At 39.4% G+C, this 12,308-nt stretch overlaps 1 protein-coding gene across 4 annotated transcripts in view; it reads left to right on the top strand.

The window, feature by feature from the left end:
• Positions 1–12,308, top strand: part of LOC129772810 (regulator of G-protein signaling loco) — a 112,234-nt gene that overhangs the window by 27,393 nt on the left and 72,533 nt on the right. For 2 of the 4 annotated variants that reach the window (XM_055776288.1, XM_055776289.1), the window contains exon 2: positions 10,246–12,237. The exons of the other annotated variants lie outside the window; for them this stretch is intronic. In XM_055776288.1, coding sequence (XP_055632263.1) covers positions 10,438–12,237 — 1,800 coding nt within the window. In that variant the 5' untranslated portion in view covers positions 10,246–10,437. The remainder of the gene's footprint in view (positions 1–10,245; positions 12,238–12,308) is intronic. 4 annotated transcript variants of the gene reach the window in all.

The raw sequence follows: 12,308 nt of genomic DNA, 5'->3' as shown, positions 1-12,308 counted from the left end.
TCTAGTGAACGGATGTCTACTTGGTAAAAGCATTGGTTCTTTACATGTGGGAAGTACATTTGCCTGACTCAAACGTCCCGATACGTGAATAACTCCTTCTTTCATTGTCAATATAACGTGTTGAAAATGTCCCCTTTGATCCAGTGATCCACCCTTTTCTAGTGTATTCCATTCGTCAGGGTATATCGATCGTTGCATGGTCGTTACAATTAATTGTGTGCCTCGTTCAAGATCTTCGGATGTGAGAGGACCCGTGTGTGCTTGCCTTATTATCCCTCTTTCTTTGAGAGTTCTAGATCTGCTTGTGAAGTTGAGAGCAGCTCGGCCTAACCATGCGAAGTGTCGTTGCGTCTTCATGAATGAATTATGATGCTTGTACTGAAACAAGTAATCCTCGGTTGCTATCACCTGTACGATATTTATGATTCTTTCTCTGTTGACTTCTTCGTCAGTCTGGAAATTGTGCTCCTCGTTGGGCCATGCATATCTATCTTTTAGGTATTTTGGACCGTACATCCAAAACTTTTGCTTTGAGGTAATAAATGTTTTCACAGATATACCTCGTGATATTATGTCTGCCGGATTATTTTCCGAAGAAACATGTTGCCATTGTTCAGGCTTAGAATGTTCGTGGATTTTGTTCACTCGGTTTCTCACATATTGTTTCCAACGATCTGTTGGACCTTTAATCCAAGCTAATGTTACTGTAGAATCACTCCAATAGTACTCTGAATGGATCCTGCTTTCAATCACGTTTCTGATTCTGTGAGCTAGTTCTGAGAGAAGCACTGCGGCTTTAAGTTCGAGTCGTGGTAGTGAAGTTTCTTTTATGGGCGTAACTCTAGATTTAGAGCACAAAAGATTTGTGCTTATATTGCCTTCCTTGTCAACATGTGATAAGTATATGCACGCTCCGAACGCTTTAGTTGACGCGTCACAAAACCCATGCAGTTCTAACTGGTGAGGCTTGCTTGGAAGTACTTGTCTGGGAAATTCGACTGTAGTTAGTGCTGGCAAGTCGGCTTTCAGTTTGAACCATGTTGATGCCATTTCTTCGGGAATGAGGTCGTCCCAATTCAGTTTGTATCTCCACAACTGTTGAAACAGAATTTTTGCTGTTATTATAATCGGTTGGATGAGACCCAATGGATCATAAAGCCTTAGTATCTCAGAAGCCAATTGCCTTTTAGTAAGAGAAACAGTCGAAAACGTTTGATTTTCCTCGGGCTTGAACGAAAATGTATCGTTTCTAGGTGCCCAGTTGATACCTAGCGTTTTTATCGTTTCTCTGTCGCCTATTTGAACGGTTTGCTCCAGATCATCAGATGGTATACCTTCTAGAAGCTCCTCTTTGTTCGATGCCCATTTTCGAAGTGGGAAGCCACGTTTCGCAAGAGCGTTCGTAACACCTTCTTTGATTTCCTTCAGCTCTTCTACGGTTGCAGCCCCAACCATCAAGTTGTCTACGTAGAAACATTTCCTTATTACTTCTGCAATTTTCGGGTGCTTATCCTTGATTTCTTCACCGACTTCATGTAGAGCCCTACAGGCCAGATAAGAAGAGGATGCTTCACCGTAAGTCACGGTGAGCAGTCTATATGTGCGAATTTCATCATTCTCGCTGAATCGGTACAATATACATTGTGCCCAAGTTTGGGTCTCTTCAATCATTACCTGTCGATACATCTTCGTTACATCCGCGCTCAGAACTACATCGGCTCCGCGAAACTCGATGGCTAAGTCAAATTGATCCCTCTGGATTACAGGACCAACCGCTTGAAGATCGTTGAGCGATTTTCCCGTTGAGGTTTTAGCACTGGCGTCAAAAACAACCCTGAGTTTGGTTGTACTTGAGTCTGGTTTAATTACGCACGAGTGTGGTATGTAATAAACTACGTTCTTTTCTTCATGTTTGCTCACCAAAACCATGTGTTCCAAATCAATGTATTCTTGCATGAATTTATTGTATTCGACTCGCAGGCTCTTATTGAAATGTAATCGTTTCTCTAGTGTAATTAGTCTTCTATATGCTTGTTCATAAGAATTACCAAGCATGCTGAATTCCTTAGTAAAAGGAATCTTGACAACATATTTTCCGTTTGAGTTTATCGTTGTGTTCACTTGAAATTCCATTTCCAGGTCATCTAAAAGTGGCTCGGTAATCTCCACATCATTTTTATTCGTGTCTTCGATTTGCCAAAACCTTTCGAACAGATTTACTAACTCTTCATTCGTCACATGTTTGCCGATAGCTGGTACTGTCACTGTCTGCATCCACGAATTGGATGTGATGCTTGTTTCTTCTAATAATCCCACTGCCAGTCAGCCTAATTTTGAATTTTGAAAGGTTGGCCCTCTCCCAACTCTTTTGCGTTCGGATTTTATTACTTCGTAAAATATTCGTGCTCCCAGGAGTAACTCAATAGGTCTTTTAGTGTAGAAATGTGGGTCTGCTAATTTTATACCATTTGGAATATCCACTTCATCGTTTCCAAAGTTTTGAATTGGTTGATCATTTAGTATTTCTGGTATAATGGTCAATTCCATCTTCACTTTGAAGTTACTATTATTTGAGGTGAGCTCCACCGTGGCCTTTTTATCGGATCTTATTACCGCTCCAATTCCTAATATCAATGTCGGTTCATGTATATAAGATAATTTCAATTTTGCGAATGCTTTTTCTGTGATTACTTCTAGTTGACTGCCCGAGTCAAGCAGGCATCTGAATTGGTGAGAAAGTCCATTTGTCGCACGAATTTGAACAACAGCGGTGGCTAGAAATATGTATTTATCATCCAGTCATTTAGCGAAGCTAGTGGATGGAACTGGATCGGCCTCTTCGCTGTCCTCGTGCAGCATCGTGTGATGTTTACCATTACATTTGTAGCATCTGTTTAGTGATGAGCATATGGTCACCGAGTGTCCTTTTTTTAGACAATTGTAGCACATGCCGTTCTTCCGGGCGGACTCACGTCTTTGTTTTTGATTAAGTTCCTTGAATTCGAGACAATAGTATATATTGTGTCCTGATTTATCACATGCAGTACACTTCGGTTCTGATTGGGACTTTGTATTTTGCCATGTGTTAACGTCAGTAATTGCTGCTAGGGTTCTCTGCGGTAACATGGCCTTGTTGAATTCTGATTCTGATGGTCTGACACCTTTCTTCATCTTCAACGTTTTGAAGAAGTGTCCCTCGAATGCAAGTCGCTTTTTGTAGAAACGTTCTTCCAATTTTTCCCATGCTTCATCGAAGGATACACCGGAATTCTCTAGCGCGTCGCACATATTATGTGCTGGCTCAAATTTATCCATACATTTTATCAAGAATGCGTACTTTTCAGCGTCCTCTGTGAGAAATGCAATCCTGCGCTCGAATCTTGTCTTAAAGGAGATCCATTCTGTGATTGCACCATTGAAGCGGGGCAGCTCGAGACGGGGCAAGTGGTCTGCTCTTGCTACTTGATTCATCGTTTGGTCGAAGTTGCCTCCAATACTAGGCATTGGAGTGGGTTTTCCATTAGCATTGTTCAGTAGGTGTTCCAATCTGAGAAGTTTTGTTTGTGATTCTACTATTTTGTTTATCAGCGGCCGCCGTCGATCGGACGGACCAACTTCTCCCTCTATTTTCAACAGCACCGCCGTGGCTTGATCGAAAAGGACTTTAATTGTTTCTCTCTGGATAATGATTTCCTCCAGTGTAGGAGGGGTCTCCTCATGAATGCCATCCACATATATGGACATCTCATGGATGGAACCTTCTAGAGCCGTGAGCTGACGTCTCCAGCGCTGTACTGATTCGCTATCTGTTTCACTTCTTGCCATATTGAATTGTTTCGTAATCTATTCGCACTATGAAATCACTGTAGTATGAGGTAAACGATAATGCGTTATGGACCGAACACTAAATCAAAGCTCTAAATTGCACAAAATCACCCTGGGGTTTACTTAGTTTCGTCTTTTTTATAACACTGTATAATTTTTATTCACACTTCTTGGGATCTTTTCTATAATTTTTGCTTTCTAAGCTTCGTATGGCCACCACACTACAATTACTTCAGCTTGGAAATAACAACGATAGTTCCGAAATCTCACGATAGTTTGTCACTTCTATTTCTGTTTGGAAACTACAATTTATTTTGAAAAACTCTTCTGCTTCTGCTCGGAAGCCACACTTCTTCAATTCTGTTTTGGTTCGGGGTTCACACTATTATTTTAAAGTTTCTTCAGCTCGGAAGACACACTGTGTTGTTTTTTCATGTTCGGTTTCACCACAAATCTAAAATCTGCTTCAGCTCGGAAGCGATAGTGCAATTCGGCGATTCTGCTTCAGCTCGGAAGCGATGATTAGGTTTTAGAATCTCCTTACCCTGTCCCGCTGTGGATTTTTTTTTTTTTTAATTTTTTGAAAACTCTTTTGAAAGTCTTGAGAAAGACTATTTTACTCTTTCGATACAACAAAGGATTTATTATTCCTTTGTTATCTACTGCTGCTGATCGACTATCGATGGTCCAACACTGCTGCTCTGCATAGGCTACTCGGAAGCTTGTGTCCCACTCGATGGTCGGTTGAAGAAAGAGGCTGATTGCGAGATGCGCAGTGCTTTTATAGCAATCGTTGATGCTATCATCTCCTCTATTGTGTACGAAACAAAGCCTTGTTTTCCGATTGCTCGCATCGCACGCGGGACGAGCAATCACGTCGGGGTCACCATTGTAAGTTGTTAACTCTCGATGAGATGAGTGTTCCGGAGTTGGATGAAATCTTTTGATTTCATCTAACCGGTCACTCCGAAGACGGCGTGCTTTGGACAAGGCTTGCTTTCGAAAGAAGTTTACTCTAGGAATGCTTGATGAATAATGATATATTTCAGGAATTTTACAAGTATTTATATGCTTTTGAAACTGCTCCGCCCGTTGTTGCTGGCCGTACCTCTGGCCCCTAACCCTCGTTGATAGATGTGAGTGTACTGTTGTTGATGCGTTCGCTTGCTCGATGATATGATGGTGCGTTGCTTTGGAACAGGGTTAATTTAACTTACTCCAACCGCCTACTTGGTCGGTCAAAACGCATTGACGAAGCTCAGTAACAGGCATAGTGTTGCATCGTACTCCGTCAGTCACCATTTGACCAACATTTTTGTCAGTAGGATGTGACTAACGTGGCTCGTCAGTTGTCAGTGACATTGATGAAAAAATGCAGCTCTGAGTAGAACACAGTTATTCATGAAAACTGCCAATCCAAAATGGCCGTCATAACAAAATGGCGCCACATATGCTCGACTAGTAGAGCATAGTGGATCATGAAAAATCCAAATCCAAGATGGTCGCAGTCCCCAAATAACTAATTACTCTTTGAATGGTTTCATTCAGCTTGACCTGTTTGTATGTATGTTTGAATGTTTGTAGGATTATCCCACATTAATAGAAAATTGACTCCGTTCCTGTTGACTGATTGATCTGAAATTTGGAAGACTTTTCCAATTCTGCTGTCATTATCTGTGTATTCCATGGTCTTGAAAAATTCAATTTGACCGGCTAAACACTTCTTAGCTAATAATCTTCGGAATATTTTGATGATGTACAGTATTCTATTAGTCAAATCATTTTATTTGATACCAATATTGAGGAGATTGAAAAAATACATAGTCGACCATTTTGTGGCGGTGACCTTTTCGAATTTATGTTATTCATGGAATACGCCGTTTTATAATGAAAGTAGAATTAAAGGTATGTTCTAAATTTCAGATCAATTAGTGATCAGGAACGGGGTCAAATTTCAATTAATGTGAGACAACCCTACAAATACTCAAACATACATACAAACAAGGCAAACTGAATGAAACCATTTAAAATGTAATTGTTTATTTGGGAACTGCGGCTATCTTGGATTTGGATTTTTCATGATCTACTGTGTTCTACTAGTCAAGCCCTTTCATTTGATACCCATATTAATAATTCAAAGTGGAATTATTATACAAATTATTCAAAATTTCCGATCTAAAAATAATAAAAAAAATAAAAATAAAATAATATCCGGAGTAGATTGATTTCGAGTCTAAATTTCCGGATAATCAAATGCTGGATAATCGAGTCTCCGGATAATCGAGTCCGACCTGTGCTACTTTTCTTAAAACATACATCGAATGTATTTTTCAGTGTTTACTCATCTCCTAACTGCCGCAACGGGCCATTTGACCCGTCCAAACATTCATATGATATCAGAAAGATTTGTATGTGTGTTTGTGATACAAAACAAAAGCTTTTAGGGATTGCATTACCGTGCCAAAATTTTAATAACCGGTTATTCGGTAATGAAATTTCATTACCAGTAAAACCGGTAAATTACCGGTAAAACTGGTAAATTACCGGTAAAAAATACTTTGAAATAAATCAATCTCTTGAAGAAACAGATTTTATTGATAATGATTAGTTCACAAGAAAACATTTTGCAAGTTTTTGTTAGTTAGTTTGTTGGTTAAAGTAATACTTAGGGGTACAGAGAGTGTTAATTTTGTAGTCTTCTAATCTAGATCGAATCTCATTAATGAAATTTCCAGAAGAGGAAAACGCACGATCAACGTCCAATTATGTTGAGTGTACAATACGAAGAGTATCGGATACCATTGCCATGTATTTACCTCTGATGGCCTCTGTATGAAAACTATTGTTTGAAGGTTTTCATCAATCCGTTTATAGACGTTGAGCTTGGACTGGACGTTGATACCTTTGTATGCTGCAATCATCGTTCAAGTATTTCCTTGATGCTCAACTATTCTGTAGATTCTGCATCGTCCATTGGATTTTCCCTCCTGTTGTCCAACTATTGAATCATAATCGTTAGATTTCATCAAATCGCGAGCAATTTAAAATACCTGGTTGATCAATGCAGTCCGTGACGTTTGATAGAAGACGCCAAAGTCATCATTAATTGTTTCACGACCTCGAGCAGAATAATTATTCATATACGCGAACAAATCTGCATATGCAAAACGTTTTTCTGCAATTCTTCCAATCAGGGCTTCGAGTAGCTGCTCCGATAGCTGTTCTAGCAAAAATTGCGTTCCGACGTCAGTTTCATAAAGGGTGCAGTTCATCCGGCATAGCAGTTCAACAGCGACCAGAATCTACCAATTCCTTTATCGCTGTCAGTTCTTCATCGCTGAAGCATACCCTGTGTCTCATTTTCAGATCGAGCAGCGATTTTTGAACTGAAGCTCGGATGTCGTAGAATCGGCGCAACACTGCCAGTTGGTCTTCCGATCTTATTTTGATTCTCGAGTAATATTACAAAGCGGCATAAAGGCGAATATTATTTATGGTGTAAAAATTAAAATTAGCGAAATTACCGGTTATTGATTTGTAAAATTACCGGTAATTCGGTAATGAAAATTGACCCGGTGTTACCGGTAAAACCGGTTAACAATTCCTAATTGCTTTATACATTTTGTTGCATTTGTGAATGAATAGTGAATGATTAGAATTAATTGTATTACTGACTATCCGAGTGAGCTAACAGTGACCGTTTCAAACTACAGTGCTATTTTGCGCGTCAAAAATTGTAATTTCATTATTTTGCTTATTATTTTTATCCTAAAAATGTCGAAATATAGAGGAGAAATATAGTATGTCACGTTTCTCAATATAAATCGAGTAATTGTTCACTAACTATTCATAAAGGGTCATTTGACCCGCTGTGGAAGGAATAGGTATACATGAAACATCCGTAGGTTTAGTGTTAAGCAACTTGGCATACTTAGTTTGCCAAAAATTTATCTATACTAACAAATGGAAAGGGCCATATTTTTTGACCATTTTTTACTCTGAAATGGTAGGTTCTACAAAAAATATTTAGGAACATAATTGAATTTTTAGAAAAAAATACTGAAAAAATATTTTTTTGAATCCCACACTGAAAAAATTGATTTAAAAACTAAAAGTCCATTTTCTCAAAATGGTCATCTCAGATTTTGATGAATGATAGATAAATGGTAGATAAATATGTGCCCTACAACTCTTCCGTACATCGCAACTTGTGCATATTTAAGGCAAGAAAAATTCTAACAATAACTTTTTCGATATTTTATTGAACTTAGGGTTATTTCGTTTTTCAGTGCAGAAAGCCAACCCAAAATGACAAAAAAATAATAAAAATGTTGAATGAGTATTTTAGAGGTCTTTATTTCAAATCAAATGTAGTAAAACATATGACATTTTTTGACATTAAATTCATTTTCATTCATCTGATCTTATACCATGTACTTGTTAACTTATATTCTAAGAGATACAATCATCATATCTTTCCTATTTTTTCTTTTTATCTAACATTCTGAAGATTTTGGGATCATCTACTGAATTTGAAAACCTTTTAGCTCCGATTTTATTTTTTCTACAGGAATAAAGCAATCAAATTTGTTTGTCCCCCATATTGTTTTCGCGTGATTGAATAGTTCCTCAAGCTCACTCACTTTGTTTTGCTTGTTGTTCTTTGGATACGTAACAGTAATTCAATTTCGTGTTTTTTTTTATTTTGTTTTGCTGCCCAATCATATAGCTCTAGTGCTGTTTGGATTGTGTTTCCGTAATCTTGGGCAGGACTTGCTCTCTTTGCCATTCGTTTTAGAGTCCCTTCTGTTGCATCACAGGGTTCTTTCTCGTGGTAGGTGGTAAAGAAATGCCATTCTGCTTCTAGTCCGTAAACTTTTTTGAAAATATATCTATACTAGCTGACCAGGCAAACGTTGTTCTGGCAAATAAATTATTTCTAGTGAATGTTTTGAATAAAACACACTAATGTATTGAAGAATTTCGATAACTCATTGTGCTCATTCAAAAAGGCTTCCAGCTCGTCGGAGATGCTCCCTGCTTTAGATGAATTGATGTTACTTGTGTATTTGTGGATGTTCAATGAAGCGGGCGTTACGCCATCAGTCATTGAACAACTTAAATGAATTCGTTCTGTTGAAAAAACGAACAAGGGTTAAATTATTAGAATATTTTTGACACAAAAATAATAAAATCGCAATTAAAAATTGGGAATTGGGGTCAAAATTTAGGGTTATATGTATGGTATGAAGTCAAATTTTTGAAAAAAATATCCAGATCTTTTTTTCTGCATAGAGCCACCCTATTCGGTATTAAATGTATGGTTATCGGTATCCTACCGGTATCATATATAGTTTACAACCTATTCTCATACCTACCAAGTATTTTGAGTATAATTTCATCAAAATCGGTCGAGCCGTTTCGGAGGAGTTCGGTAACAAACACCGTGACACGAGATTTTCATATATATATATATGAATAAAAATGATTTGGTGTCCGTTTCTCACGATTTAACTCAAGAACGAAGCAACGGATTTAACAGTCAGTATTAGGTTTGATGCACCTTAGTATGCGTCAGGTTTATATGTCAAAAAAGAAATTATCTAAGGCGAGTATAGATCACGTACATAAAAATAATTTCTGTGGAAACTTGAGTGTTCGAAATGATTTAAATCATATACCAATTGTGGGTGGGACGAAGATCGCCGGGTAAGCTAGTTATATATCAAATATTGCAAATTTTGACATCTTGTTTCCTCTAACAAATCTAAATGTTAGTTAGTCAGTTTTTCAAAGTGAAATTTAGAATGTGGTGAGGTTTTATGAGTGGTGGTGGTCACTGTGCACTTGCGTAGATTTGAGAAGGTAAATCAATATTGAAGAAACAAACATACATTTGGTACAATACTGATGACGCACTTCGGATGGACAACCCGTAATCGGATCCTCACGACTCCAATTGTTTTTTCGCCCCATTTGATTATCACCACTCTGACGAGGGTGCGAGTTTCTGGTCACGTTGGCCACTAGTTTGGGAGGATGAAGATCAACCAACCTAACATGTGTCGAAGAAGTTTATAGAAATTGGAGGAGCGAGCATTGGTATGGCCTAAATTGAGAGACATGGAGAACATGACACACTTGAGCCATCGCGTGTGTCATGTTCTCGAGAATGTGGTTCTAGCTGGTTATTAGGCGAGCAGGCGCGTAAAATTATACTTGCTGCAGCTATTTTTCTGCTGCATTCCCATAATTCTATTGTGTTCGATCACTCACGAATTGCGCGCCTCCAATCGCATTAGTGATTCCCTACGCGTGTTAATAATTAAACGGTGTGCTGCAAGTGTGCTTGTGAATGATCTCTCTTTTCCTAACAGAAAATCGGATATCCAACGTTTCTTTAGAACAAATCGCTTTCAGTTTGTAGCCGATTTCCAGCGCAGTCGGCAGCGGGTGCTGGTCCGAGGCGTCAGGCATCGACATTCTAAGCGGTGCAATGCATTGCGTTGTCGAGAACTGTGTGCGTCTTACCGAAAAGTAGAATATTTGCTAGAATTGAATGAATCGCTTATCGCTGTTCAAACAGTGCGTCAGTGGTGTTGATAAGAAACGATGGCCTGTGCCTCACTAAACGCCGCTATGGACGAGGAACATGCGGGGGACATCGCTCCTCCTGCGTCGTTGACTGTGACGACTACCAAAACTTCAGAGATAACGATTATTATGAAAACATTGGTGTCAAACACAACAAAAAAGACTACCGAGAACGCGAAGAAATGTGATTGTGGTAATGATGACTCCCAAGGTGTTAGTACCGTACAAGTGACGACCAGTGCAAGAAGTGTTTTCGATGACCCCACGGATTGTGATCATAATGTGTTGCCGGAGCCGATAGTTAACAAAAATTTTATGACCCTACTGAAGACAGCGAATGATTCGTCATTCGAGAACGTGTTGGAGTTTAAATCACTTTTGGGTGGGTCGATTCAACCAGTGCGATTGAAAAGCTCCAAAGAAAATTTACTTGGTGGTGACTGCGATCGAGAGATTCGGATGTTTTTAAGTGATCTGAGTGAGCATCACACGAGTGTTTGCTGCAAATTAAATCCCGAAACTGAGAGGGACGAGTGTTATATTAGTGATAACAACAGAGACGATCAATCGTGTTTGGAAAAGAATGATTTGAGTGTTATCGGAAACTCTACCGATTTCAAATACTGTCTCAGTTCATCTGAATCGGACAATACGGCGAATGATTCCGTATTGAAGAGACCGAAGTTCTGTGATGGAATAAAAGGTGTTCGTTTCACAGTTTCGAAAGTTGAATCTGAAAAAGCGCCAGACTTTTTGTCATTACCCAGCTCAACTCCGATAAAAGTGCGAATTGGGAGGGGAAATGATATACCAGGAAGTGCAGAAAGTTATAAGTTGAATCTACTGACACCGCCAGCGGATGCTTCATTTATTGATTCCGATTTCGAATCGATGGAACAAGACCAGTACGATACATGCAGCAGTAAGGAGAGTTTGAAACTCGAAGAGAAATGTTACCAGAAAGTTATGAACCTGGTAGAAGCAGAGAAACCGGAGGATCTAACACCGCTTGCTTTGCATGTTTCTGATAACATTGAAGCACCTCCTGAAACACCCACCAGAGTGAGGAAAACATCCTCAACTAAAGCATTTTTCGAGGAAGCCCTAAAGACTCCGCTTGCTCTGAGAAAACGCTTCCAAAAACGACGTAACTCCGAAATTCCCAAACAACCGTCCCATTCGAACTTGCTCCATTTTTTCTCATCAAAAAAGAAAAGCAACAGTTTGGAGGGAGTCCAGAAGCCAGCACACTGCAAGCGATCCATAACTAGTGATAACAGCTCGGACACAAGTCCGTGCGTTTCGCCTGCCTTAACGGAGGAAAATCTTCGCCGGTTGTCTAACACTATTCGCGAAGCGGATCTCTCTAATCGCACGCTTGTTTGGGGAGATAATTATGATTACTCCTACGAGTGTGAGCCGTCCCACTCGGATGTGGAGGAATTGGACGAAAACGAACCGAACCAAGCTTCCACTCGATTGGTGCACTTTAATACATCCGCAGATTCGTCCTTTGAAATGCAACCACCGATTGTTCCCACGTTCCGGATTGATCCTCCACAGGCGATCAACATTGCGTCCGAGTTGGCCCATAGTCTAATTAGTACGGCATACTCGGCAAGCTCCAGCAGCATAAAACGCTCTGCTAGCGATCCTGTCAACTGTAAGGCTCGCAGTCGAAGCTGTACTCCATTGACGTCCGATTTTGGCGAAACCGACGAGGATGACGATGAGGACGAGGAGCCAATCATGAAGGAAGCTCATGTTCATTTTCATAGCGTTCATGAAGCTTCGCTGCGAAGTCTGGATAAAATAAGCGTAAGTATCTTCAAGTAAGCCGGCATTCTGTTGCAATAGGAGTTTTTTTTTCTATAACATATAATAGCATC

Source organism: Toxorhynchites rutilus, chromosome 3 (genome assembly GCF_029784135.1).
Source record: "Toxorhynchites rutilus septentrionalis strain SRP chromosome 3, ASM2978413v1, whole genome shotgun sequence".
In the NCBI taxonomy this organism is placed as follows: Eukaryota; Metazoa; Arthropoda; class Insecta; order Diptera; family Culicidae; genus Toxorhynchites; species Toxorhynchites rutilus.
This window is presented reverse-complemented; position numbering and strand designations above follow the sequence as displayed.